The following is a 22,311-nucleotide window of genomic DNA, read 5'->3' on the forward strand; positions in this document are numbered from 1 at the left end:
TCATGCAGAAAGGCAAATCTAAGGCGTGCGCAGAACAACATGGCCAGGAATTGAACTGGCCCACTACAACAGAAAACCCCCCGTTCGAACCGCACCAATACGCATTTTGCTCGCTATTCCCACTTCAACCCCAACAGCACATGCCACCGTTCTGCACCCCTCACATCTGTCATGTACACCGTTGGCCGGTGCAGCAGCATGTCTTTCCTTATCGCACGTCCAGCGTCTGGTGGCGGAGCTATCTCTCTCTACGATACAGTAGGGTAGGGAGGACTGGCACTTCCTCCACCTGGCACGAGAACAATCCAACAGCATCATCTGGTCCCGTCCGGTCCAGAAGGCGCGTGTTTACACCCAAAAGTGGAGCTTTACACTGCCGGTTTGTGCCGTATACGGTTTTGCTGTGTGTCAACATGTTTCGTTGCCATTTTTTACACTGGTCCCAATTTTTTGATACATTTTTTCCATGTTGCAAACAAGGCTTGGGACCGGGTCCGCGGGAGGACTCGTGTGTGTTGACTGCCTATTCGGGAAACTCGGGACATTTGAGCCACAAACCCTGAAGCTGAAAGACACACGGTCTATCGGTCTATCGCAGCAGTCCTACTTGTAGGTCCAACATGGATCCCTACAGCTTGAAAAATAGGCTTAGTTTTTTTTAAATTTTCAAATTTTCTTTAGTTTTTTTTTTTTTTGGTCTACGCTTCGGGGAGCACTTTGGCTTCAGAAAAACTGGGTGGTTGAAGGATGCGGCTGGGGAGGACCAGTGACGGCGGTGGGGAGGAGTTGGGGCCGTCTAGGAGGAGATTTTTTGGTGGACACGCTGATTCCGGTTGGAAAAACACCACTTGGACGTGTGTCTCGACGGTGGTTCGGCCTGTCCATGGTCCTCTTGTGGCGGGTCTCTGACGGGCCATGTCTCACTACAATTTCCCACCACCGCCGGATAAGCTCCGTCGACTAAGGTTCAATAGAAATTTTATTGGTGAGTCTAGCAGAGTGCAGGGTCAAAAGACAGATCGCATTTGCTGCTGCAGTCTCTTCGCATTAGCAGCTCTTTCTCCTCCCCCACACCCTCATCCCACCACCCTATGAACCCGGAGACCCCACTGGCGTCCCCCTTCCACAGCTCCTCTTCATACTGAGATTCGGTTCGCCTCACCTGGGGCGTAACATCCAAAGACACCGGGTAGCATAGAGTCATAGTCATCGACCTATCTCTCATCACACCACACTCAAGGCAAGTCCAACACAGATCAACCGTTGTATAAAGCCGAGATCCACTTGCCAACTCGACACGTTCACAGATCGCCTGGCCCATCGCTCGACTCATTGCTCGGCTCTGTTTATCTTTCTTTTCACTCAACGAAGCACATCATCGGTCAGTCTGAGAACGACGCTCCCAAAGACGAACGTGACACAACCACAAAGGATATAAAGACGCACATCCCCCACGGCCAGTCCTTCACCTATCGATCCACAACCCACAGCCACAAAACCAACGCCCCCCGCATTTAGCTACAAGGCTTTTACAGCTACAGCTACAGCTACTCTAGAAGCTCGCCAACTACTACTTCACCATGACCACTGACACTCTCAAAGACTCGCTCAAGGACGTGCTCTACGGCTCCGTTGCCGGCGCCACAGGAAAGGTTTTTGAGTACCCGTTTGACACCGTCAAGGTGCGACTGCAGTCCCAGAGTGACGTCAACCCGCAGTTCAAGGGTCCGCTGGACTGTTTCAAGCAAACGTTCCGAAACGAGGGCTTCCTGGGCTTCTACAGGGGCATCTCGTCACCCATTGTCGGCGCGGCCGCCGAAACCGCGTCCCTGTTTGTCTTCTACGGAGCCTGCCAGAGACTGGTGAAAAACATGACCGGAACCCCAGAGGACAAATTGCCCATGTCAACGCTTCTGGGCTGTGGAGCTGTCGCCGGAGCCCTCACCTCGTTTATCCTCACCCCCATTGAGCTCATCAAATGCCAGATGCAGGTCCAGGCTCTGTATGCCAAGCCTCACTCCGCGGCATCCGTGAGCTCTTCATCCCACAAGGCGTCTCTGCACACGGCCGTCAAGCAGCCCCAGATGGGCGTCTACGAGCTCGTGGTCGACAATCTCAAGACCTCCGGCGTCAAGGGTCTTTGGAAGGGCCAGATGGGCACCCTTCTACGAGAGACCGGAGGATCGGCCGCCTGGTTCGGTGCCTATGAGTACGTGACCAAGTTCTTCAAGGAGAAGAACCACTCCACACACTGTTCCACTGTGGAGTCGCTTCTGGCTGGAGCTGCCGCCGGAATGTCTTACAACCTGTCTCTGTTCCCCGCAGACACCATCAAGTCGCGAATGCAGACCGAGTCTGTGACCAACGGCTCGTCTTCTGGCAAGGGCTTTTTTGAGGTTGGAAAGGAGATTTACCAAAAGGGCGGCATTCGGGCTCTTTATCGAGGCTGTGGAATCACCGTTTCTCGAGCGGCTCCTTCCTCCGCCATCATTTTCTTCACCTACGAGCAGCTCAAGAAGACCTTTGGTTAAGACATGTTCAAGCATAGGCATATATATAGCATTAGACAATAGATAGATTTGATTGTAAAGTGGGTGGTGAAGAGAGCGAGATTGTTCATTGACGGTGGATATCGCGTCATGACAATGGACAGTAAATGTAATCCAGGCCGCTTTGTTTCTGGCATCAAGCCACAGTATGTATACGTCTTACTCTTGGTATATTTAACCACACCAAAGTTTCTCCCCCCTCGTATTTTGGTGAATGCATGTGTGCGTATTTTTGGCGTACTGTACTGCAGGTCGTTTTTTTGTGTCACTGAGCTAACCATAATACGAGTACGAGTCTACTCAACTCTTCTCTTCCTCTCTTTCTCTTGTTGCTACCACACCCATTTGCTTTTTGATACCACTGCTACGGTGAGATACCTTGATGTGATACACAGACACACAGATACGCAGATACAGGCTGCTTGAGATGATAATACCTCGGCACGCGGCTTGAGATGAGAACCCCTAACATGCCGCGCGTGATGTGGTTGTGTGCCACAACACCCCGTTGAGACCACGACATGGGCGCGTGTCGAACGCCGAAACCTGCTAACACAGATGGACCAACTCCTCATCCTCTCCAACGCCCAAGTGGAGGAGTTCCTGCACCCGTTCCGGGCAGGCCTGAGAGATGTCCACTCGGACACCAAGCTGGCGACGCTAGGCGCTATCACCACGCTTCTGACTTCGATAGAAAAGGACGCCTGGGCGCCCCTGGAGCCGCTTCTGGAAGACATTCTCGAGCTCTACGACCCGAGCTCTTCCCCCAACAAGCCCACCCAGATGAAGACCTACAAGAAGCTCATTGCCCTCGCCCAGGTGGCACCCCGGTTTTTTGCCCCCAAGTTCCTCGAATTCGCTACTCTAAGCACAGAAATTGTGTCTACAAAACGCCATCCTGTCGAGTTCCGGCTGCTCCCTCTCGAATTCATGACCATGTTTGTCACCGGTGTCCCCCACCTCTGCCGTGCCAGCCCCGGCTTCATCAAGAACGTCATCTCCTGCTGCGTTCAGATGATCGCCGAGGGAGAAGACACAAAGAGCAAAGACAGAGAGTTCAACAACTCTGCTGAGAAAGAGGCGTGTCAGTTTCTGACCATGCTGGCCCGAGAACTCCAGGAAACCGTGGTGATGGCTTTGTTCAACTACCTCAAAATCCAGGAGACCTCTCTCGCGTCCACATGGCAGAACCGGTACGCCACCCTCATGGCCATTGCCTCCATTTCTGAGGGCTGTCCTTCGACAATTCTCAAAGAGGAATATGAGGTGCTCAGGGCCATCGAGAAGGCCTTGTGCGATTCAAGCACCAGGGTACAGTGGGCAGGATGTCATGCTCTCGGGAGAATTAGCGTCGATCTCGCAGGAAAGGTCCAGGTGAGATATCATGAGCGAGTAGTCGCTGCTGTAACCCGTACGTTGAGAACCCCCCGAGCAGATAAGGCTGTGCTGGCCTCGTGTGCCACAGCTCTTGCCCACTTTTGCCACAATGCTTCCAAACAAATTCTAACTCTCTATGTAGACGACGTTGTCAACACCCTGCTGCATCTCGTCGACGAAAAGGATAACCCTCTCTACCTCAAGCAAGAGGTAGTGTTTGCCGTCGACCGCATCGCGTCTATTGCACCCGACAACTTCGTGAAATGCTACGACAGATTTACCCCATTGCTAGTTTCACTATTGAATTCTACCGATTACACCGCCGACGAGAAAATCCCCTTCCTCGAGTGCACCGGCACTATTGGAGCTGCTGTGGGCCGTGACCGGTTCTCTCCTCACGCCGAAGAGCTCGCCATTACGTACAGTGCACTTCGAGAGACTGGATCTTCTCTCAAATTCTTCTCTGCTCTCGCCATGGCGTGGACCAAGATCAATCCGCTTATGGGACACTCTCAGTACCTCGATGAGATTGAACGTGTTGTCCGTCCTCTCATTGAGTCTGCACAGGTGGTTCCTAAGATGGTGATGATATATAACGACGACGATGTCCGACGGTTTACCAAGGCCAGCGACTGGCAGGTATACATGCTTGGAGGCAAGGCTCTGTGCACCAGCAAGCGAGAGCTAGAAGACAAGGCTCTCGCCATCGGAACCCTCACTTCCATGACTATGCTTCTGAAGGATCGAATGTTCCTAAAGGACAAGCTCGTCGAAATCACCGAGCTGTGGGTCAAGCGCTTTGAGTTTGAGAACGTTCAGTCTATGGCTGCCAAGCTGTTCCCTCATCTTCTCGAGGCCATCTTGCTTGATGGTCAGACCACCGGTGCCATGTATCGTCTTGACAGAGCCTGGGGTCTGATTTTCAACTGCGCCATGTCCGTCATGAGCGAGAACATGACTGTTGGCACCCTTGCCACCTTCTACCGGGAAATCCATAGCACTGTTCGAAAGCTCGGTCGCACTTCGCTTGTCGATCGACAGATGAAGGAGCTTGTTACCGTCCTAGTTCTCAACATGTCTCAGCTTGCTGATCGACACACCCAGCACTATCTCGAGCTTGGTTCTGCTGCTCCCTTCATGAGTGCCGACGACCGAGAGCTGATTTCCGAGCAGAAGAAGATTGTTCTGTACGCCCATGCCATCAAGGGCAGTCCCTTCATCTCGCTGCTTGAGGAGAAGCTTATGTCCATGCTCAATGATGTTTCTGCCCCTCGTACCGTCACCCAGGGTATTCGAATTCTGTCTTTCCTGCTGGAGATTTATGGCCGTGAAGTCGCGCTTTACTCTCTCATCACCAAGGTGACCTCGTCCATGTACTCTCTTGACCTCGGTGTTCGAGCAGAGGCGATCCGATGCATTGGTATTGCCGCCGAGTTTGGCGGCGAGGCCTATTCCCAGTACACTGTGCACCGATTGAACGACCTGTTCAACTTTGCTGCTTCACGTGACCACGAGGCCATGTACTGCATCGAGAATGCTTGTGCCACCATTGCCAAGATTGCCAAGAGCGGCGTGCTCACCAAGGGCTCGGATCTGTCCAACATGGCTGTCGATGCATTCCTCAAGTCGCTTCCTATCACACGAATCCGCGAGATTGCGCCCACTGCGTACGTCTTTTTGATGGATCTGATGGACAGCAACCACCCTGCTGTGAAGGAAGGCGCCGAGAAGATGATTGGGTCAATCGAGGCTGCGTTCGCAGAAAATGTGCTGGAGGAGGAACAGGCGCGAGAGCTGATTCTCGCCATCCCTGGCTGGCTTTACCGAGACTTCCAGAACGAGCCCAAGCGGATGCGACATCTTGAGTCCATTCTGTCGGACGGCATACAGGCTGTTATTCGGAATGTCCGAAACGCCATTTAGACATTGTGAGAGCGAGGCAAAGAAAGGCTGTGTAATATAGATAATACGTGGTGGTTGTTCAAGATACTCGTAGTCGTAGTCGTAGTGCAATGCATAAATAGATCCTATTACTTGTACTGGATTACTCCTTTTTCTTCTTCTTCTCGTCGATCTGCTCAACCTTGACCTGGTTGAGACCCTTTTCCTTGAGCATCTGAGTGATGAGCTCCTCGACTCCGTCTCCCACGTCTCCCTGGATGACGATTTCTTCCTTGCCATCAGCCGTTTTAGTGACAGACGCACCGGTGGCAAACTTGGAGGAAAACGTCTTGGACAGCTTCTTGAGATCGAGTTCAAACACCTCCAGTCCCGACACGGAGATGATTCGTTTTCTCTTGGATCGTTCGATTCGCTTGATGACGACCTTGGAGGCCAGCTTTTTCAGCAGCTCTCGCTCGGCCTTGGCTTCGTCTTTCTGCTGCTGCTTCTGGAGCTTTCGGTCAATCTCCTCCTGCTTTTCAGCGGAGATGGAAGAGGCCTGGACGGCGTTTGTGAGAGCCTCGACCGAGTAGAGCTGGGCAAAGAGCTCCTGGTCGTTGTCTTCCAGCCAGGCCTTACATCGCTTGAAGGCGCCGCCGAATTCGCAGTATTCCGGAGGCAAGGTGCACACGCCACAGTAGAGCACGGTCCTTGGCACTACTTCGGTCATCGATGGTGTTGATGATTGATGGATGGGATGAAATTAATTGTCCATGTAGGTTTGGAGGGGTGGTGGGTTCGATTTGCGGCGACTACGTTTAATCACAGGTATTTCTATATGAGCGGTGGCGGGGAAAAGAGGTGGTTGGTGGGTTTTCTGTCCCGGTTTTTGTGAGCTTTGGTTGATCTGATCTGTTTTTGTTCTCATTTTGGCACTATTTGAACGGTGCTATGATCTTGTCTGATGCCACTGTGATGAAAACAAGGTTCGATAAGCGGCCGATAAGGAAGGGCTTTGTTGTGGGTGACGCGAGAGAACGCTTAGAGACAGTCTACTGATACTACGATCGGGTCTGTTTCTTCAATTCAGCTGTGATGAGACTTTAGAGCGCCAAAACGTACTTTGGTCTATCCAGTATTACGCAGATAGCGGAGGATGGTGCGAGAAGATCAGTATTGACGAGTAGTTGTATGCAAGGTTTGTTAGTTGGGAATTTAGTTGGGAGTTTGTTGATCAAGGATATTTAATTTAGAAAAAAGCAGAAAGAAAAAAAAAAGAAGAAAAAAAAAAGAAAAAAAAAAAACTGAATGTATTATGCAGAAAAAAATATGGGGCCAGCAGACTGGTTCTGAAGAGCATAGAATGGGACTATGATTGGTTGTATATATTTAGAAACTTACCTTTTGTACGAGTGTATCTTTTCCGCGGTCAGATGACAGTAATATCGGTGTATGAAGGCACTCGAGCCGGAATTATCAGAGTATCTACTTATCGCACACTTGAAAAATGACAATGTACTGACCGCAAATACGCTGGTCACGTGCCATTTCTTCTCAGCACGTGTCTGACCGGCTCTCTACTTGTATGCCACCTGAACAGCCTCATTCTTGGGTTCCCCTTGGGGCATTTGGGTTGGTGTGCGTTCTATCATGTATGTACAAGTCGTTCTATCATGACGTGAACAGTACATGCACCAATTAATGTACAGTGACACGCTAACACAGATGACAGATGTGCAGTACATCACGAGTACCCGGTCCGTGGATGCTCAATGGAACTCCATTTGTCAACATTTGTGTCAGTAGTCACTAAACACTCCCGATATCGCAGCTGATGATGGCGCTTGTGTGTATAATTTCTTTTTGACACAGCCTCTACAAACACAAGGACATTGTATGCATGACCCCTGGACAGCCGCGTGCCGCTAATGAGGCGTGGTGTGGCACTAGGGCAAATATTCATGTGCTACTCTCAGGTTTGAAGGAGTACCTTACTTGTGCTTTGGTATTTGCTAGACGTTCTGTCTACTGTTAGCTGATCTTAACCGGAAACACACTCGTCACACTAGCTACACTAGCTACAGGCTGCTCCGTGCTACAAAACCCGTACTCTCGCGGTAACGCTACTCGCGCCGTCTATACACTCGTTCGACTAGCAGCTCGATCTCCAACTTCCCAGACTCTTTCATTCGACCTCACAACTCCACCTTCCCCAGGCTATCACTCGCTGTCCGGCTGCCATGAACATCGACGAGCTCGTCAACGCGCCTCAGAAAGGCCATAGTCTGGCGGGCATGTCGATCCAGACGTTTCTGTCGTCCCTGGTGGTCGCCATTGTCATATTCGGAATCCAGCTGGCTATTTTCATTCTCATTCGACCGAGAATCAAAAAGCTCTACGAACCAAGAACATATCTGGTCCCCCCTGAACTGCGAGTCGTATCTCCGGGATCGGGCCTCATAGACTGGCTCACAGCGACAGTCAGGTACGACATTGAAGACGTGGTCGACAGAGGAGGCCTTGACTCGTACTTCTTTCTGAGATTCATGCGCATGCTGCTGTGGATCTTTGGAGTGGCATGTTGCATCATCATCCCCATTCTCGTGCCCATCAACGCCACGGGAAACACAGCAGACATGCTCTCGGAGCCCACAGGAATGGACAACCTCTCGTGGTCAAACATCGGACCCTACAAGAGCTCGCGGTACTCGGCCCATCTGGTCATGGCTATCGCCACGGTGATTGTGCTGCTAGCTCTCTTCACTTATGAGCTCAACGTGTACATTGAAAAACGACACCGATATCTCACCAAGCCAAGTCACCAGATCAGAGCCACGGCAACCACCATCCTCATCAAATACGTGCCTGCTCATTTGAGAAGCGAAAAGGCCATCAAGAATCTGTTCAGAAACCTAGGAGACGTGAAAAATGTCTGGTTCACAAGAGACTACTCCAAACTGACTTCTCTTCTGTCGCTACAGAAGAAACGGTACCGACAACTCGAATGTCTGGTGACCAAACGCATAATCAAGTCAGAAAAGACATTCAAGAAAGACCCGGAGAATGATTCAGAGGATACAACCAGATATCTTCCCAAGCCTGAGTCCATAAGATCTCCATTGGCTACTGTTTTCGGCATAGACATCAAAATTCCGTTTCTGGGCACTAAACACGACTCTATCGAATGGCATTGCGAGGAGATTGAACGGCTAACTAAAGAAATTGCGGCTCTCAAGTCTGAAACATCCCAGTTTGAGACAATGCCCACTTGTATGATCCAATTCAACACCCAGTTGGACGCCCATGTGGCATGTCAGTCTCTATCTTACCATAACCCCAACTTCATGGACACACGACTGATTGAGACAGACCATAGAGATGTCATTTGGGCAAACATGAGAGGTTCCTTCTATGAGGAAAAGGTGAGATTTGCCATTGCTACCGCTCTCAACCTAGCTCTCATCATTGGCTGGGCCATTCCAGTGTCTGTGGTTGGTCTCATTTCTCAAATCAGCTATCTGACCCAGCTACTTCCATTTCTGAGCTTTCTTAACGACCTCCCGGAAGCCATCAAGGGAGCCATCAGTGGTATTTTACCCCCTTTGCTTCTTGCTCTGCTTATGATGCTCGTCCCCCCTATTCTTACTCTTTTGGCCTACCTCAAGGGCATTTCGACAGGTATTCGAGTCCAGTTGGACGTTCAAAAGTACTACTATGCATTCCAGTACATTCAGCTCTTCTTGGTCATTACCGTCTCATCAGGCCTGACGACTACTGTCCAACAAATTGTAGATACACCTACGTCGACGCCCACTATTCTCGCCAACAATCTCCCCAAAGCAGCAAACTTCTTCATGTCGTATCTTATCCTACAAGGAATGATCACATCGATGAACAACATGCTGCGAGTGGACGAGCTCATTTTTCATCTGCTGGCACGGATTATGCCTGCTACTACTGCCCACAGGAAGTTTTCTCGTCTGTCTTCCATTTCCGAAGTCATTTGGGGCAACACTTTCCCCACATACACCAATCTGGCGACTATTGGTATCATCTACTCCATCATCAGTCCGATCATTCTCATTTTCTGTCTCATTTCGTTTTCTTTGACTTACATGGCGTTCAAGTACCGTATCATCTACTGCAATGTCAACCGAGTGAACTCTTACGGCTTGTTCTTTCCGACCGCAATCTTCCAACTCTTCACGGGTATCTACACACTTCAATTGTGTCTGATTGGTCTTTTCTTTTTGGTCAAAGACGAGAAACAGACGAAATTCGTGTGCACCAAACACGCCATCATCATGATTATCGTCCTGGCCTTCACCATTCTGTACCAGCTGCATCTGAGCTCGAAGCTCAAGGCCGTCATTGAGTATCTTCCTGTGGACAAAGCGGCAACTGACCTCAACAGTGAAATTGTGTGTGAGAAGGGTAAACAGAGCATTTCTCACATTTTCACGGAAGGAGGCACCCAGTATCACGAGAAGACTGATGGTGTGAAGACCGAAGCAGGAGTAAATGGAACCAGTATCTCAATCAGAGAGCTAGCAGACCTTCAAGAACTGGAAACTGTTCCTCTGACCCCGTACACAGTTCCAGAAAACCCATTCGAGACTCCAGCAGCCCTGCCTGGACCTCAAACGCAGACATCGGCTTCCATCTCCTCTCCTCGGGTCAAAAACGTAGCAATCAACACTCTCACCAGACTTGGTAGAATTGTGTACACCGGTTCCGAAGACACTCGAACCACGGCCTCTCAGTTCATGTACAGAGGCATCTTTGACCAGCTCAACACGAATCTCGAGTCGATATCGGCTGATAACCGAGAGAAGCTGCTCAACAGAGCGTTTCTCCATGAGTCTCTCCGAACGCCAGATTACATATGTTGGGTTCCGGAAGATGAGCTCGGGGTCGGAATTCGAGAAATCGGCCGGATTCGCCAACAGTTTCCGCTCGTTCGCATCTCCAACGACTCCTGTTACCTCCACAATCAGAAGATCATGTTCACCAGGGCTCCTCCAGATTATGACGAGATCAAGAACATGAGGTTGTAGTTAGGAAGGGAATAAATGTTAATATAAATAATGCTATGTACTGTCTGTGGCAAGTAACCGGTCTCTGAAGTTGCTTGGTGGCTATTCCGATGTCTATCTGCTGAAAAGTTAGGGTCCACAGCGTCTGATTGCTACCGTGTCGAATTCATAGAGCTACTTTCTGCAGAGTGAGCTATTCCTTATGACGAGCCAGAAGCCGTATCTGCTCCAGTGGCTGTCCCTGCTGCTCCCGCTGTAGCAGACCGTTTCTTTCTCGGCCAGAGACTGGGCAGAATAAAGATCATTTGATGAGGCTCGACGTAGTGATCTCGGAACCATTTCTGGATCTTGGAATCTACCAGTGACTCCAGAGTCGGCACGTTCTGTAGACGCGAACGAGACCCCACCAGCGACTTGACCGACAGCTGCAGCTTGTAATCCGGCTCAAAGTTGATGGACAGAATAGTGTCTCGCTTGTCCTTTTCGTCTTCTTCAGTCTGTTCGATCTGTTGGTAAAGAGAGATGTTCAGACGGGCTGTGAACCGGACAATAGTGACGGAAAGGGAAACTGGCAGAGAAGTCGACAGCGACAAAAAGGGCGACAGGATCTTGGGCTGGTTGAGATTCAGTCTCGTTTCAATTCCCAGCGTAATTGTATCTGAAAGATCGATATCCATTTGAGCTTCCAAGCGCGAGTCGTCGTACTCGGCATTGTTGGGCATGTTGTTTCCTGACGCAGCTCCGGATCCTGCGGGCCCTGTGCCTTTGTGGGTGATTTTGCAGTTGGACAAGATGGGGTAATCGTCGCCGAGGTTGATTTCCGTCACGTTGATTCTGTCGATGAAGTCTGGACGTTTGGAGTTGAAGGCTGCATCGAGCGAATTGAGCAGATTCAGGTTGTTGTTCGCCTTGGCATCGAACCGCAGCTGGGTGATAATCTGGGCCACCAACACGTTGAACCAGTCGAGCGACTCTGGCGCGTGAGACGACAGCTGGTAGCAGGTCTTGTGCAGAATCTCATCTACAGGGGATAGATCGAGATCGAGATCGAGATCGATGATAGCGGAATCGTCTTGAAGGGTGGAGTCATTTTCCGGCTCGATTCCCTCGGCAATTGTGGGTGTAGTAGGTACTGGGACGGCAAGGTTGGAGGTGCTACCAGCAACACTGCTGCCTGCCATACCCCTCGGTGTAGCACCTCCATTTTGGCCCAACACAGGTACCGCTCCCGAAGTAGACCTCACCATGGACACCCGGCTGCTTCCAGGGCGCGAAATAGAGGCCCCAGCAGCCCCCGTAGCCAGTCTGTTTCGCAGGTTGGTGGACGACTTGTTGCGTCTTACGCCACTGGTCTTGACTCCATTGGCTGTCTGACCACCCATGGCCACATGCTCGGCCTCCTTGTCCTTGGCCGACACAGCGGTCATGTCATTACCTTTTTTCGGGCTCTTGTTCTCGGCAAAAATGACAAACTTGAGAATGATAATGACTGTGATAATGACTGACAGTTGGCCCAGAACCAGCCCCTCGGTGAAGCCCCAGCCAGACTGTTGTTTGAGAGCCTTCTGAATCAGCTCTGCGGGGATCACCATCGGTTCCGGCGGCGGCTGGATCGATCGCAGCACTTCTTTAGCGGGCATGGGTGTATTGTGATGATGATCAGATTGGTGGTGATGTTGGTGCAGTAATAAATTTGAGCCTAATTGGATTGAAGAAGATGGCCTATTTGGGTGAATTGACAATGGTTCGGTAAGGAGATGAGAAAGATAATGAATTTCGTTCCACGTTGGGTATTTTATTGATATCAATTTGATGTGATTACTGTAGTGCCAACTAGCTGATTTTCTCGCCAGTTGGTTTACTTTAGTTGAGAATTACTTTAACTGAAAAGTCCGCTAGGGGTTCAAATTTGATGTTCCAGATGTTGGAAAAGAATTAAAATACCACCAAGTTGTAGAGCCGCTCAATATTGTTCATATGGGACTATAATATTACCCACTTGTCGATCAAAAATTGAGAGCTATTTACATTTTTACATTTACCCAGTGGAATTTATTTACTTAGACTTTGTTAGGAGCAACCCAGCCGTTCTTAGTACATGCTGGCACTCGTATCGTACATCCTCGAACGGATCTCAGGCTCTGTACATGTGATGACAGTACCAATACTTGTAGTCGTCCCGCGCAGACTGGCTACTTGATCAATCTCTCATTTCATAATCTAACATACTATATACAATTATCGCTGGCCGCTCTGCTGCAGCTTGGTGATGTAGACTCGAGAAACGAGGTTCCAGGCCATGATGTACTTCTGGGCGCACTGAGCGGTGCAGTTCTGGGTTAGTAAGAAACTTCCGAGGGCAATTCGGGATCGAGCAAGCTCGGTAGTTGATGCCACAAGTCGTAAGCGCACAGCATCGACTGTGAGTGCACAGTATCTTGTTGGCTACATAGATGTAGATCTCGAATGTCTAGTTGTCAGAAAAGCTTGCTTCTCTGACAACAGTGTCAGTCTCTCGGGCGCAATATCTTGAATTCAAAGAACATGTGTAATTGAATAGATTTGCTCACAGGTCCCCGCTCGCCTCCACAACCCTCGATGGCAGCTCCAGCATGATAACTTTGCATTGCTGTAGACTGATCCGTATGGAATCAGCTCTGAAGCAGCTCTCGAGATCATCTCCACAGCAATAAAGACTTGGCCAATCAATATTTTGCCCTCCACAAGCAGCTCTTCGGAAGACAGAAACAACTCCTCCTTCATCACTCCCTCTGCACTATACTCACCTTTTCGGCGGCGGAAAGAGAAGATCCGGGCTTGGGGACACACATGTCGAAGCAGTTTTCGGTCATCTTGGTGACAAGCTGCTGGGCGTTGGCCACAGCAAGCTCGGCGGCAATCTCCTTCTTGATGTTATCCTTGAGGGCGGCAGACATGGTTGTGTGTGTGTATTGGTGATGCTGGCACTGCCAAAAATATGAGATGTGTGATCCAACGTAATTTTCAGAACCCTAACCCGGAATATAATGGATGCCTAAGGAGCCCGGAAGACAGACCACGGGCTTATAGGAGACGTTGAACGAGTGGAACCAAACCTGAGGGCTGTTTTTTATGTAGTGAGAATTAGAAAAATGTAAACAAAATCTAGATTTTGTGTGATTCCCCCAACTAATGCCCCTATTATCATGATATCCCTAAGTACGTCTAGAATTATAGTTGGAGACCTAACTAAATGGCAATAGTGGAGGGGATGACTTTCAAAGTGCGTATAAAAGCCCAAATGACATTCAGAAGTCCCCATTCAGTGTTCCAGTTGCATATCCGCTATAAATGGGAACCAACAGCGAACTCTTGAGTAAAATTAACACAAAAATCTATCAGAATGCCCCCCTTTACTACAGAACATACTGTACATACCATCCACAACATCATCTACCTCAGATAGAGCTCTGAAGGCTACACAATCTAACCAGAAAAGAGACGTGTTTTTTACTCCGTCTCCCTCACTCCAAAAAACCTCTCTCTATTCCCGAAATCTCCATCCAATAGCCTCCCCTCGTTCTCCTTTATACACACTCGGCTACCGGTTTGACTCACCCAATGAAAAATAGACTTGAGTCATTTGAGTCATTTGAGTCATAGTCCCCTCTTCTCTCCTCCGCACCACCACCCCAAAAAGACAACACATGAACTGTTCAAACGACATTGGAGCATTGGAAACGGCTCAGTTATGGGTAATAACGCTTTCGACTGTTACATACAGGCTATGAGTGAGGTAAAAAGTCGCCAGTGACTTTCACCCCTCAGAGGACTTGTTGCAGACAGCATAGCAGCCTACACTAGTCGTAAATACCATGCGATTGATACCACTCGATTGATAGCTAAAGATACCTAAGAAGATTTGGCACACCTGCTTCTGCTTCCACTGTGACAGCGATGCCATTCTGCTTACTGCCTACACTGCCCAGAGACCAATTCTTATCATGGTTTTATTACTAGTCTCGCTCCGCTCAATCTCATCATCTAAGGATTCTTCTTCTGGTACTCGGCAAACACCTTCATGTTTTTTCCACCCATGAGCTTGATCTGCTCGTTCAGTCTCCAGGGGTAGTCATTGACATCCATAATCACCTCCACCAGCTGAGCCTTGTCCGAGTTCATGAACTTTTCATCTCCGATCAGAGCCTCCAACTCCTCTCGGGTCTTGACGGTGGTCGAGAAGCTATCGACGCCCTCGGTACCGCCAAAGGCCTCCAGCAACTTAGTCCACTTCCACTTTGGACAAATGTCGTTGTAGGATTGCTCGGGGCCGTGAATGGCCCGCTCAATAGAGTATCCATCGTTGTTGAGCAGGAAAATGATGGGGTTCAGGCCCTGACGCACCATGGTACCGAGCTCCTGGATGGTCATCTGAGCAGAACCGTCGCCCTCCACCAGAATGACTCGTCCCTTGTCGTTCTTGGCAGCTGCGTCTTCTCGTTTGGCTAGAGCAGCTCCCAGAGTGGCAGGGAGCGTGAAACCAATGCACGAGTAGAAGATCTGGGTGAGAAGTGAGTTGTTGGTGTTGAACTTGACATCCGAACAGGCAAACTGGAAGGTGCCGGTCTCCACAATGAGCAGATCATCGGGTCGCATCATTTTCGACATGGAATCGACCAGGAAGGTCTGGGAAATGGGAAGAGGGGAATCGATCACGGGGGGAGGAGAAATCGTGGGCATGGCCGCCGTTTTGGACTCAGCAGAGATCTTCTCAACGTCCAGCTGCTCCACAACCTTCTTGAGCACGGGGAAGAAGTGAACTCCCTCGTACAGTTTGCCCTTGACCTTGACGTAGTCAGGAGACAGGTAGATTGTGTTCTCGTCCTTGAGATTGTGAGAAAAGCCACCGGTATTGGAATCGGAAAGAAGAGGTCCGGTGAACAGAACACAGTCAGACGCCTCGATGGACTTGGCCACGCCCTCTAGAGACAGCTGGCCGTTATAAACGCCCACAAAACGGTCCTCATTCTCGTTCAAAATGCCCTTGCCCAGTGGGGAAGTGTAGTTGGGGAAGTTTGTCTTCTTGGCAAGCTCTCGAACCAAGTCTGTGGCACGATGTCGGGCGGTCAGAACGTCGGCAAAGACAGTGGCGTTCTTGGAGGCGTAAATCTCGCTCAGAATGGAGTCAACAATCTCATTTTCGAGCTTGGGGTCCTCGTTTTTCACCGAGTAATCGAGCTTGGAGTCCAGACGAGCGGCATCCAGAGGCTGCCATGTCATATCCACGGGGATAAAGAGGTATCCAGGCAGAGACTTCTGGCAGATGGTGGTGAGAACACGGTCAATTTCCGCAGCGGCGGTCTCCTTGTCGTTCAGGAATGCCGAGCAGCATCGCACCTTCTCGCTCATGCCCTGGTAGACAAGATGGTCGGGCTCCTGGAGAGAGTTCTCCTTGGGCAGCACGTGGTGCACAAGCCAGCTCTCCTCCTGGATCGGCCGGCCGGTGGTACCGACAATGTGAAGAAGAGGAGCCTGTTCGGCAAAGGCTCCAGACACACCGTTGAGTGCAGACAGTTCTCCGACTCCGTATGTGGTGACGAGAACACCAGGCAAATGCTTGACTCGTCCATAACCGTCGGCAGCATAAGCAGCGTTGAGCTCGTTGCAGCAGCCAACCCAGTTGAGGTCGGGGACTCGGTAGATGTAGTCCAGCAGGTGAAGGTTGAAGTCTCCGGGCACTCCGAGAATGTTGTCGATTCCGAGCTGCTTGATTCGCGAGAAGAGGTACTCGCCGAGATGGACATTGCCGTCCTTTTTGGTGGACGCGGTGGCAGAAGTGGCAGTCATGTTGATAGTCAAGTCACTGGAGAGATGGTGTGTGGGGTGGCTCTGGGATGAGGTCAAAGTAGGTGAAGTGAGTTGAGGCACTATGAAGATGAGGCGAACGGGGTCAGCAGTCACGTGATCTGGGGTCTGAATTGGTTTTTTTCTCGAACCGAAATCTCACAGTCAACTGTTGAATGGTGTCTTCTCCGCATTTAAGAAGGTCCCTTTGGTACTCTATATACCCGTGCGAATAAGGTTCCATCTAACCTTCGTGGAGGTGATGCAGTGAAATGCCAGCCAAAAAACATCCTCTAACCGCAGGCAGGACCGAGTAGCAGTTAGCGGTCAGGAAAACACAGGAGACATTTAGAGCCAGATGCAACGCTGGCGGGAGTTTTTGCCGCAATGGGAGTTTGGGCGCAATCGACAATGCCGCACACAATATCACCGATCGCGGCAGTAGAAGGTTGGTGCTGTATCCATTACCGGCGCCGCATGTCTGAGATAACGAGTGCAAGCAGAGAGGGTGCGAATACATACAATAAGGTGATGTAGTGCAAGTGACGGGTGGTTGTATGTACTACAAGAGCCGAGGCACTTGATTTGTTTCCCCACACTTCGGATCCTTCTTGGTATAGTGGTAGTGTTGGTGTGAGTACGGTACTTTGACTTGTATGATGTTTGTCGTGCTGCCTGTGTGGAGCTGTCACCCAACTATCGGACGTACGATACAGTAAGAGCATTTATAGAAGCAATTGATAAAGAACGACGAATTTTGGACCAACGAATTCGAATACTTTGGAAATATGGCAAGGATCTGCGCATCATTTATTCATTCACGTGATTCATTACTTGCTAGGCGATACTTGTACAAGCCTTGCGCTCGTTCGTAACATACACTCATGTCTCTCCCTACTCCTCCGCCCTTACATATAGTGTAGAGCCTAACTGGCCGACATGCGTACATGTACATGCTGTACTATATGATCCTCCCACCTGATCAGACGACTATCGTACATACATACCCGACGGTATCGTGATTATTGCCCCTATTCATGCTGAGAGTAAGGCACAAGTCGGACCCGGACCACGAGGAGGGGTAGACAACCGGTTTCAGGTTTGCAGTTGGGTTTCGATATCCGCCTTTAGCCGACGTTAGCCGGGTAGATCCCAGTACCAGGGGGTGTATTGGGACGGGGTTTCAGACTGTATTTGACTGTATTCCTGACTGTATTTGGCTATTGTGACGGGATTCCGGACTGGATATTCCTTACAAAATGCCCGGCAATAAGGTAAGACCGATGTCAGAGGGGCACTTGTAGTTTGGGCTCAAAATGTGGGGTAAAGCAAGCCGCAACGTGACCAGACAAGGGAGAAGGGGGTCCAGGTATATCGGCGGTTGTGGGTAAGAGCACCGGTGGTTGTATTTGGGAGCAAAGACGAGAGAAAAGGTGGATACTTCAGCGAATTACCGGTGGTTAATACTCTGACGATGTTTGCACGAGAATGGTATTGTATTCTGATGCATGGGCTCAGTCTAGAACTACAGTCTGTCGCTAAACTAGTTACAGTAGTGATGCTTGCAGTTTATGGTAGATGTTGCCCCGCGCCGCACAGTAAACGAAACCCGGCACTTGCACGTACTCAGACTGAACCACCGGTCGCAACACACATCCACCGCCATTGTTCTCCCCAACAAACGCCGCGGGATCACGTGACCCGGGCTTGGGTCGGAACTTTGTCTGGAAAGTGAGAAAACCAAAAAACCAGACTCGACCATGTCATGTCAATTTTTGCAAAGTCTAGATAAGAGCGATAGCTACTGTATATTGTACGATGGTGCCACACGACTGCAACCAAGTCCGTTCAAGACAGTCCATGTACAGTAGCTGCCCTCGTAGCTGTCCACTCCGGGTAGACCGGAAAAACACCTGAACTGTGGAGAAAGGTGCATTGGGGTGCAGACATGAGGGGTACTGCTTTTTTGTTGCGGAGGACAGGGTGTGGTAAAAGTCAAGCGTGTTCGAGACAGGCTGTTTTTTTCAACGGTGCAAACGGTCACGCCGTTGGTAACGCAAACGGCAGCGTGCGCCTGTGTCGAGCTACTTGTACCCAGATCGTACTCGGGCCAAACTCTGTGGGATCGACAGATAACCACCTGTGGTGCTGATAACGCAATCCGGATCCAATAAGGAAGTGGTTCCCGTTGGCTGAAATGTGGCAGAGTTTAATACTTGTGGTGGAGTCTAACATCTTCGAGCCTAAAGGGGAAGGGATACCCGGGAGGAAGAGCGTGTGTTCAACACCACCTTGCGAGTTGTATGCGGCCTAAAAGAGAGTGCCGGGGGAAATAACCCGCTTCTGGCACTCCATACAATCTTTCAAATCTCAAATCCGTCCAGTGCTCGCCGTCTTACACTCTGCCTCCAGAAACCCTCCCTCCTTGTTATCGTCTTCAGAGTTTAGACTAGCGTTCAAAAGGTGCAGATTTCTGCAGGCCGACATTTAGCACCAAGCCAAGTGACAAGCGCGAGCCATGGTTGTGTGTAAAACTGAGCTTGAGACCCACAGCGAGAGTATTCTTTCTTCTAATTTATTTTTCAGCCCGCACCACGCAGTCGAATTTCGGTCGTTGACGGCTCTGCAAAACGACACAGACGACGCTATAGACGTAGGTCCCAGCTCCATCGATCACACCACTTTGCATTCGATTGCCGTGACACGACCCAACGATCCAAGAGACCAGCCCCAGCGCACAATGACTGCCCGAGTCACCAAACGAAAAACACGCCGGTCCACCAAAGGGTGCACCGTCTGTCTGCAGCGCAAGAAGAAATGCGACGAAACCTGGCCCGTGTGCAACTCGTGCGAGCGGTTGGGCCACGAGTGCAAGTGGCGCGATAAGATCCGGTTTCGAAAACCCGACGTTTTTTCGCCCGACGTGCTGGCCAAGTACTGCTTCGAGGAGGATAACCGCATGGGTGGCGAGTTTGAATTCATCACGCTCAATGCAGACAATATCCACAAGCTCAAACTGGACGAAGACGACAGCTCAGACAACTCTCCCGAGGTGTTCAACACCAACTACTTTGGCGAGAACCGCAAGTCCAGTGTCAGTTCTTCTGACAGCATTCACGATGTGACCAAGACAGCTGCTCTGGCCGAAGTCATGGTAGACTTTGTTTCTGACGCACCTGCCATCATCACCGAAATCCCCAACCATGCAAGTGCTCACTCCTCCATCTCTCAAAGGGCTCTGGCCTGTGCCCCGTCGCCTAGTCTGTCCGATTGGGTCAAGGAGTCGTACGACCCGTTCCATTTCGGCTTCTCCTTCAACCAGGGCGAGTTTGAGGAGCTCGGGGATATGGGCGGTTACGTGGAGGAGATTGAAGATAAGAACGTGGCCAAGGACGTGGCCAAGGACGCGGCCAATGACGCGACCAAGGACATGATCAAGTCCAATTCCACCAAAAGCAAAGACGAACTCAACTCCCGGGCTCTGGAGAAACTGTCTCTCACTCTGCAAATCCCCAAGAACATTGACGTTCTTACTTACCTTGCTGGAGGCCAGGATGACGCGGTGGCTACAGAACGACAACTTTGGAACCAGTGGCTGAGCATTTCCGTGCCCACTAATTCCGTTACTCCCTCCGACAAGTCAGCTCTGTTGGTGGTCCTTCTCCCTCTCTCCATCTCCTCCTCAGCTGTCCGTTCAGCCATTCTCGCCTGGACTTGCACCCAAATGTACAACCTGTGCCGAATCCAGGAGTCTGTGGTGCAGAAGTTTTGCGACGACAAAGAACGCACCAATCTACTCGTGGCAGCAACGCGACAACCTCCGCAGTGGAGAACTCAGGCCGATATCGACGCTCTGTTTGCTGCCACTCTCATCTGGTGCGCTGTGGAGTCCACGACCGGAGGCACCTCCTGGATCAACTACATGAAGGCCTCCTCGGAGCTGATCCGTTCCCAGGGCGGCGAAATTGCGTTCCTGCGCAAGAACAAGACCAAAACACGTGCCTGGCTCCTCAGAAACTTCCTCTACCACGACGTGATTGCTTCATTGTCCATTGGTATCTTCCCCCTGTGTCAGGAAGGAGCTGCTTTTTGCTACACAAAGGTGTCTAGTAAAAAGACCCATCTTTCCGATGAGGAGACTGAGACACGGGAATTTCTGCTCTCTAAGGGCGTCAATGAGCTGGACTCGCTGATCGGAAGATGCCACAACATTTTTTACATTCTCTGGCGAATCGGAGGCCTGTCTCACGAGCGAATCTGTTTTGCCGAAAGCGCTCTGGCTCTCTGCGACGGGTTGCTGCGACAAGTGGACGAATCGGAAATGATTGACGAAGAAGGACTCGATGAAAACGAAAGAGAGCCCGCCATTCTGATGCACAATCTTTATCACCGAACTGCAGTCATCTGTCTTTATGTGGCTGCCCAGCGACTCAAACAGAACTTTGCGGCCCATTACCATCCCGATTTCGACGCCATCATTCCGGAATCTCAAGTTCTGGCCTCCGTAGAGTACATTATCGGCGTTTCGGAGACGCTGCAGCCCGGAGAACCCCCAGAGTCGTGCATCACTTTCCCTCTGTTTGTGGCAGGCTGTGTGGCTTCGGATAAAGACACTGTGGATAGAGTGAACACTCGACTTAAGAAGCGGCTATCGGAGATCGGATACGCCAATGGAGTGACTGCGGCAACCATTGTCGAGATGATCTGGCAGCAGAGATGCGGTCTGTTCATGAACGGACAGCTGGACTCCATCTCGCAATGGAGCAGTAACCTGGACTGGGTTAATGTGATTCGAAGGACGGGCATTACGCCGCTGTTGTCGTAATTCTGGTCGCTTCTATGGCATTTATTTATTGACTGATTAACAAAAATATGAACTGTGAGTACATTCATGACTATTTTAACCTGTGTGACTGTAGACAATAGAGGAAAGGGGATACGTGGGAGTATTGTTAAGAGTAACAGGTTGTCTGTCTCTGACGGTGGTCTGTCTCTGACGGTGGCCTGTTTCTGACGGTGGCCTGTCTCTTACGATGAGCGAAAGACGAATCTGTAGGATCAAAAAAAGTGGTTCTGGAGGGTGCCTGGAGTGTTCAGTTGTACATCATACTTCAACGAGACAGATGTGAAGCGACAGATGTAGCAAATCTGATTAATGAAATATACAAGTACAAGTACAAGTGTGCTTGAAATGGATCATTCCTACGAGTGCTTGAAATTCAGAGCTCTGATGTCAGAATTGGTTGTTCTGGCATCTTCTGTTGTGCATGCTGAATTGGTCATGTACAAGTACATACAGTATCCCAGTATAGAGCAAATTGATTCAACAAGATATTTGAACTTGAGGACAATCAAGAATCGTCAGTGAACCCATATCAAAACTCTTGACCAGCGTCATTGGTCCACGATGAAAGAACCGGCCTCACAACCCAAGAACTATCTATACCGATATAGTCACAGATCTATTCTGGTGCTACATACTGTACAAGCACTTATATATTATATACTTACAGTATGTACATGCAGTAGCAGCAATTTAGCTCTGAAATGGACCCTATTGTGAGAGCATTAATGGATGGATTTCGAGTGGAAAAACCCCCCAAATAACGTGGAAGGTGGTCTATATAAAAATATCGCTTCTTATT

General features: G+C 50.1%; 8 protein-coding genes across 8 annotated transcripts; 4 read left to right on the forward strand and 4 right to left on the reverse strand.

Moving 5' to 3' along the window:
* Nucleotides 1-1,580: 1,580 nt before the first annotated feature.
* On the forward strand, nt 1,581-2,531 carry YALI1_D08734g (uncharacterized protein; the record flags this gene model as incomplete). Its single annotated transcript, XM_502502.1, has 1 exon — nt 1,581-2,531. The coding sequence occupies one exon, from the start codon at nt 1,581-1,583 to the stop codon at nt 2,529-2,531; it is 951 nt and encodes a 316-aa protein (XP_502502.1).
* A 576-nt stretch (nt 2,532-3,107) lies between these two features.
* YALI1_D08749g (uncharacterized protein) lies at nt 3,108-5,849 on the forward strand (the record flags this gene model as incomplete). The annotated part of the gene is made up of 1 exon (XM_502503.3): nt 3,108-5,849. One exon carries the CDS (start codon nt 3,108-3,110, stop codon nt 5,847-5,849), a length of 2,742 nt encoding a protein of 913 aa, XP_502503.3.
* Nucleotides 5,850-5,970: 121 nt separating this feature from the next.
* On the reverse strand, nt 5,971-6,537 carry YALI1_D08783g (uncharacterized protein; the record flags this gene model as incomplete). The annotated part of the gene is made up of 1 exon (XM_502504.3): nt 5,971-6,537. One exon carries the CDS (start codon nt 6,535-6,537, stop codon nt 5,971-5,973), a length of 567 nt encoding a protein of 188 aa, XP_502504.1.
* A 1,510-nt stretch (nt 6,538-8,047) lies between these two features.
* Nucleotides 8,048-10,864, forward strand: YALI1_D08798g (uncharacterized protein; the record flags this gene model as incomplete). Its single annotated transcript, XM_502505.3, has 1 exon — nt 8,048-10,864. The coding sequence occupies one exon, from the start codon at nt 8,048-8,050 to the stop codon at nt 10,862-10,864; it is 2,817 nt and encodes a 938-aa protein (XP_502505.1).
* A 179-nt stretch (nt 10,865-11,043) lies between these two features.
* On the reverse strand, nt 11,044-12,483 carry YALI1_D08843g (uncharacterized protein; the record flags this gene model as incomplete). Its single annotated transcript, XM_502506.3, has 1 exon — nt 11,044-12,483. The coding sequence occupies one exon, from the start codon at nt 12,481-12,483 to the stop codon at nt 11,044-11,046; it is 1,440 nt and encodes a 479-aa protein (XP_502506.3).
* A 598-nt stretch (nt 12,484-13,081) lies between these two features.
* Nucleotides 13,082-13,779, reverse strand: YALI1_D08850g (uncharacterized protein; the record flags this gene model as incomplete). Its single annotated transcript, XM_502507.4, has 2 exons — nt 13,082-13,177; nt 13,630-13,779. The coding sequence occupies 2 exons, from the start codon at nt 13,777-13,779 to the stop codon at nt 13,082-13,084; spliced, it is 246 nt and encodes an 81-aa protein (XP_502507.2).
* Nucleotides 13,780-14,866: 1,087 nt separating this feature from the next.
* YALI1_D08884g (uncharacterized protein) lies at nt 14,867-16,669 on the reverse strand (the record flags this gene model as incomplete). The annotated part of the gene is made up of 1 exon (XM_502508.3): nt 14,867-16,669. One exon carries the CDS (start codon nt 16,667-16,669, stop codon nt 14,867-14,869), a length of 1,803 nt encoding a protein of 600 aa, XP_502508.1.
* A 2,515-nt stretch (nt 16,670-19,184) lies between these two features.
* Nucleotides 19,185-21,491, forward strand: YALI1_D08910g (uncharacterized protein; the record flags this gene model as incomplete). Its single annotated transcript, XM_502509.3, has 1 exon — nt 19,185-21,491. One exon carries the CDS (start codon nt 19,185-19,187, stop codon nt 21,489-21,491), a length of 2,307 nt encoding a protein of 768 aa, XP_502509.3.
* Between the last annotated feature and the right edge of the window lie 820 nt (nt 21,492-22,311).

The sequence above is a fragment of the Yarrowia lipolytica genome, chromosome 1D, assembly GCF_001761485.1.
Source record: "Yarrowia lipolytica chromosome 1D, complete sequence".
Lineage (NCBI taxonomy): Eukaryota > Fungi > Ascomycota > Dipodascomycetes > Dipodascales > Yarrowia > Yarrowia lipolytica.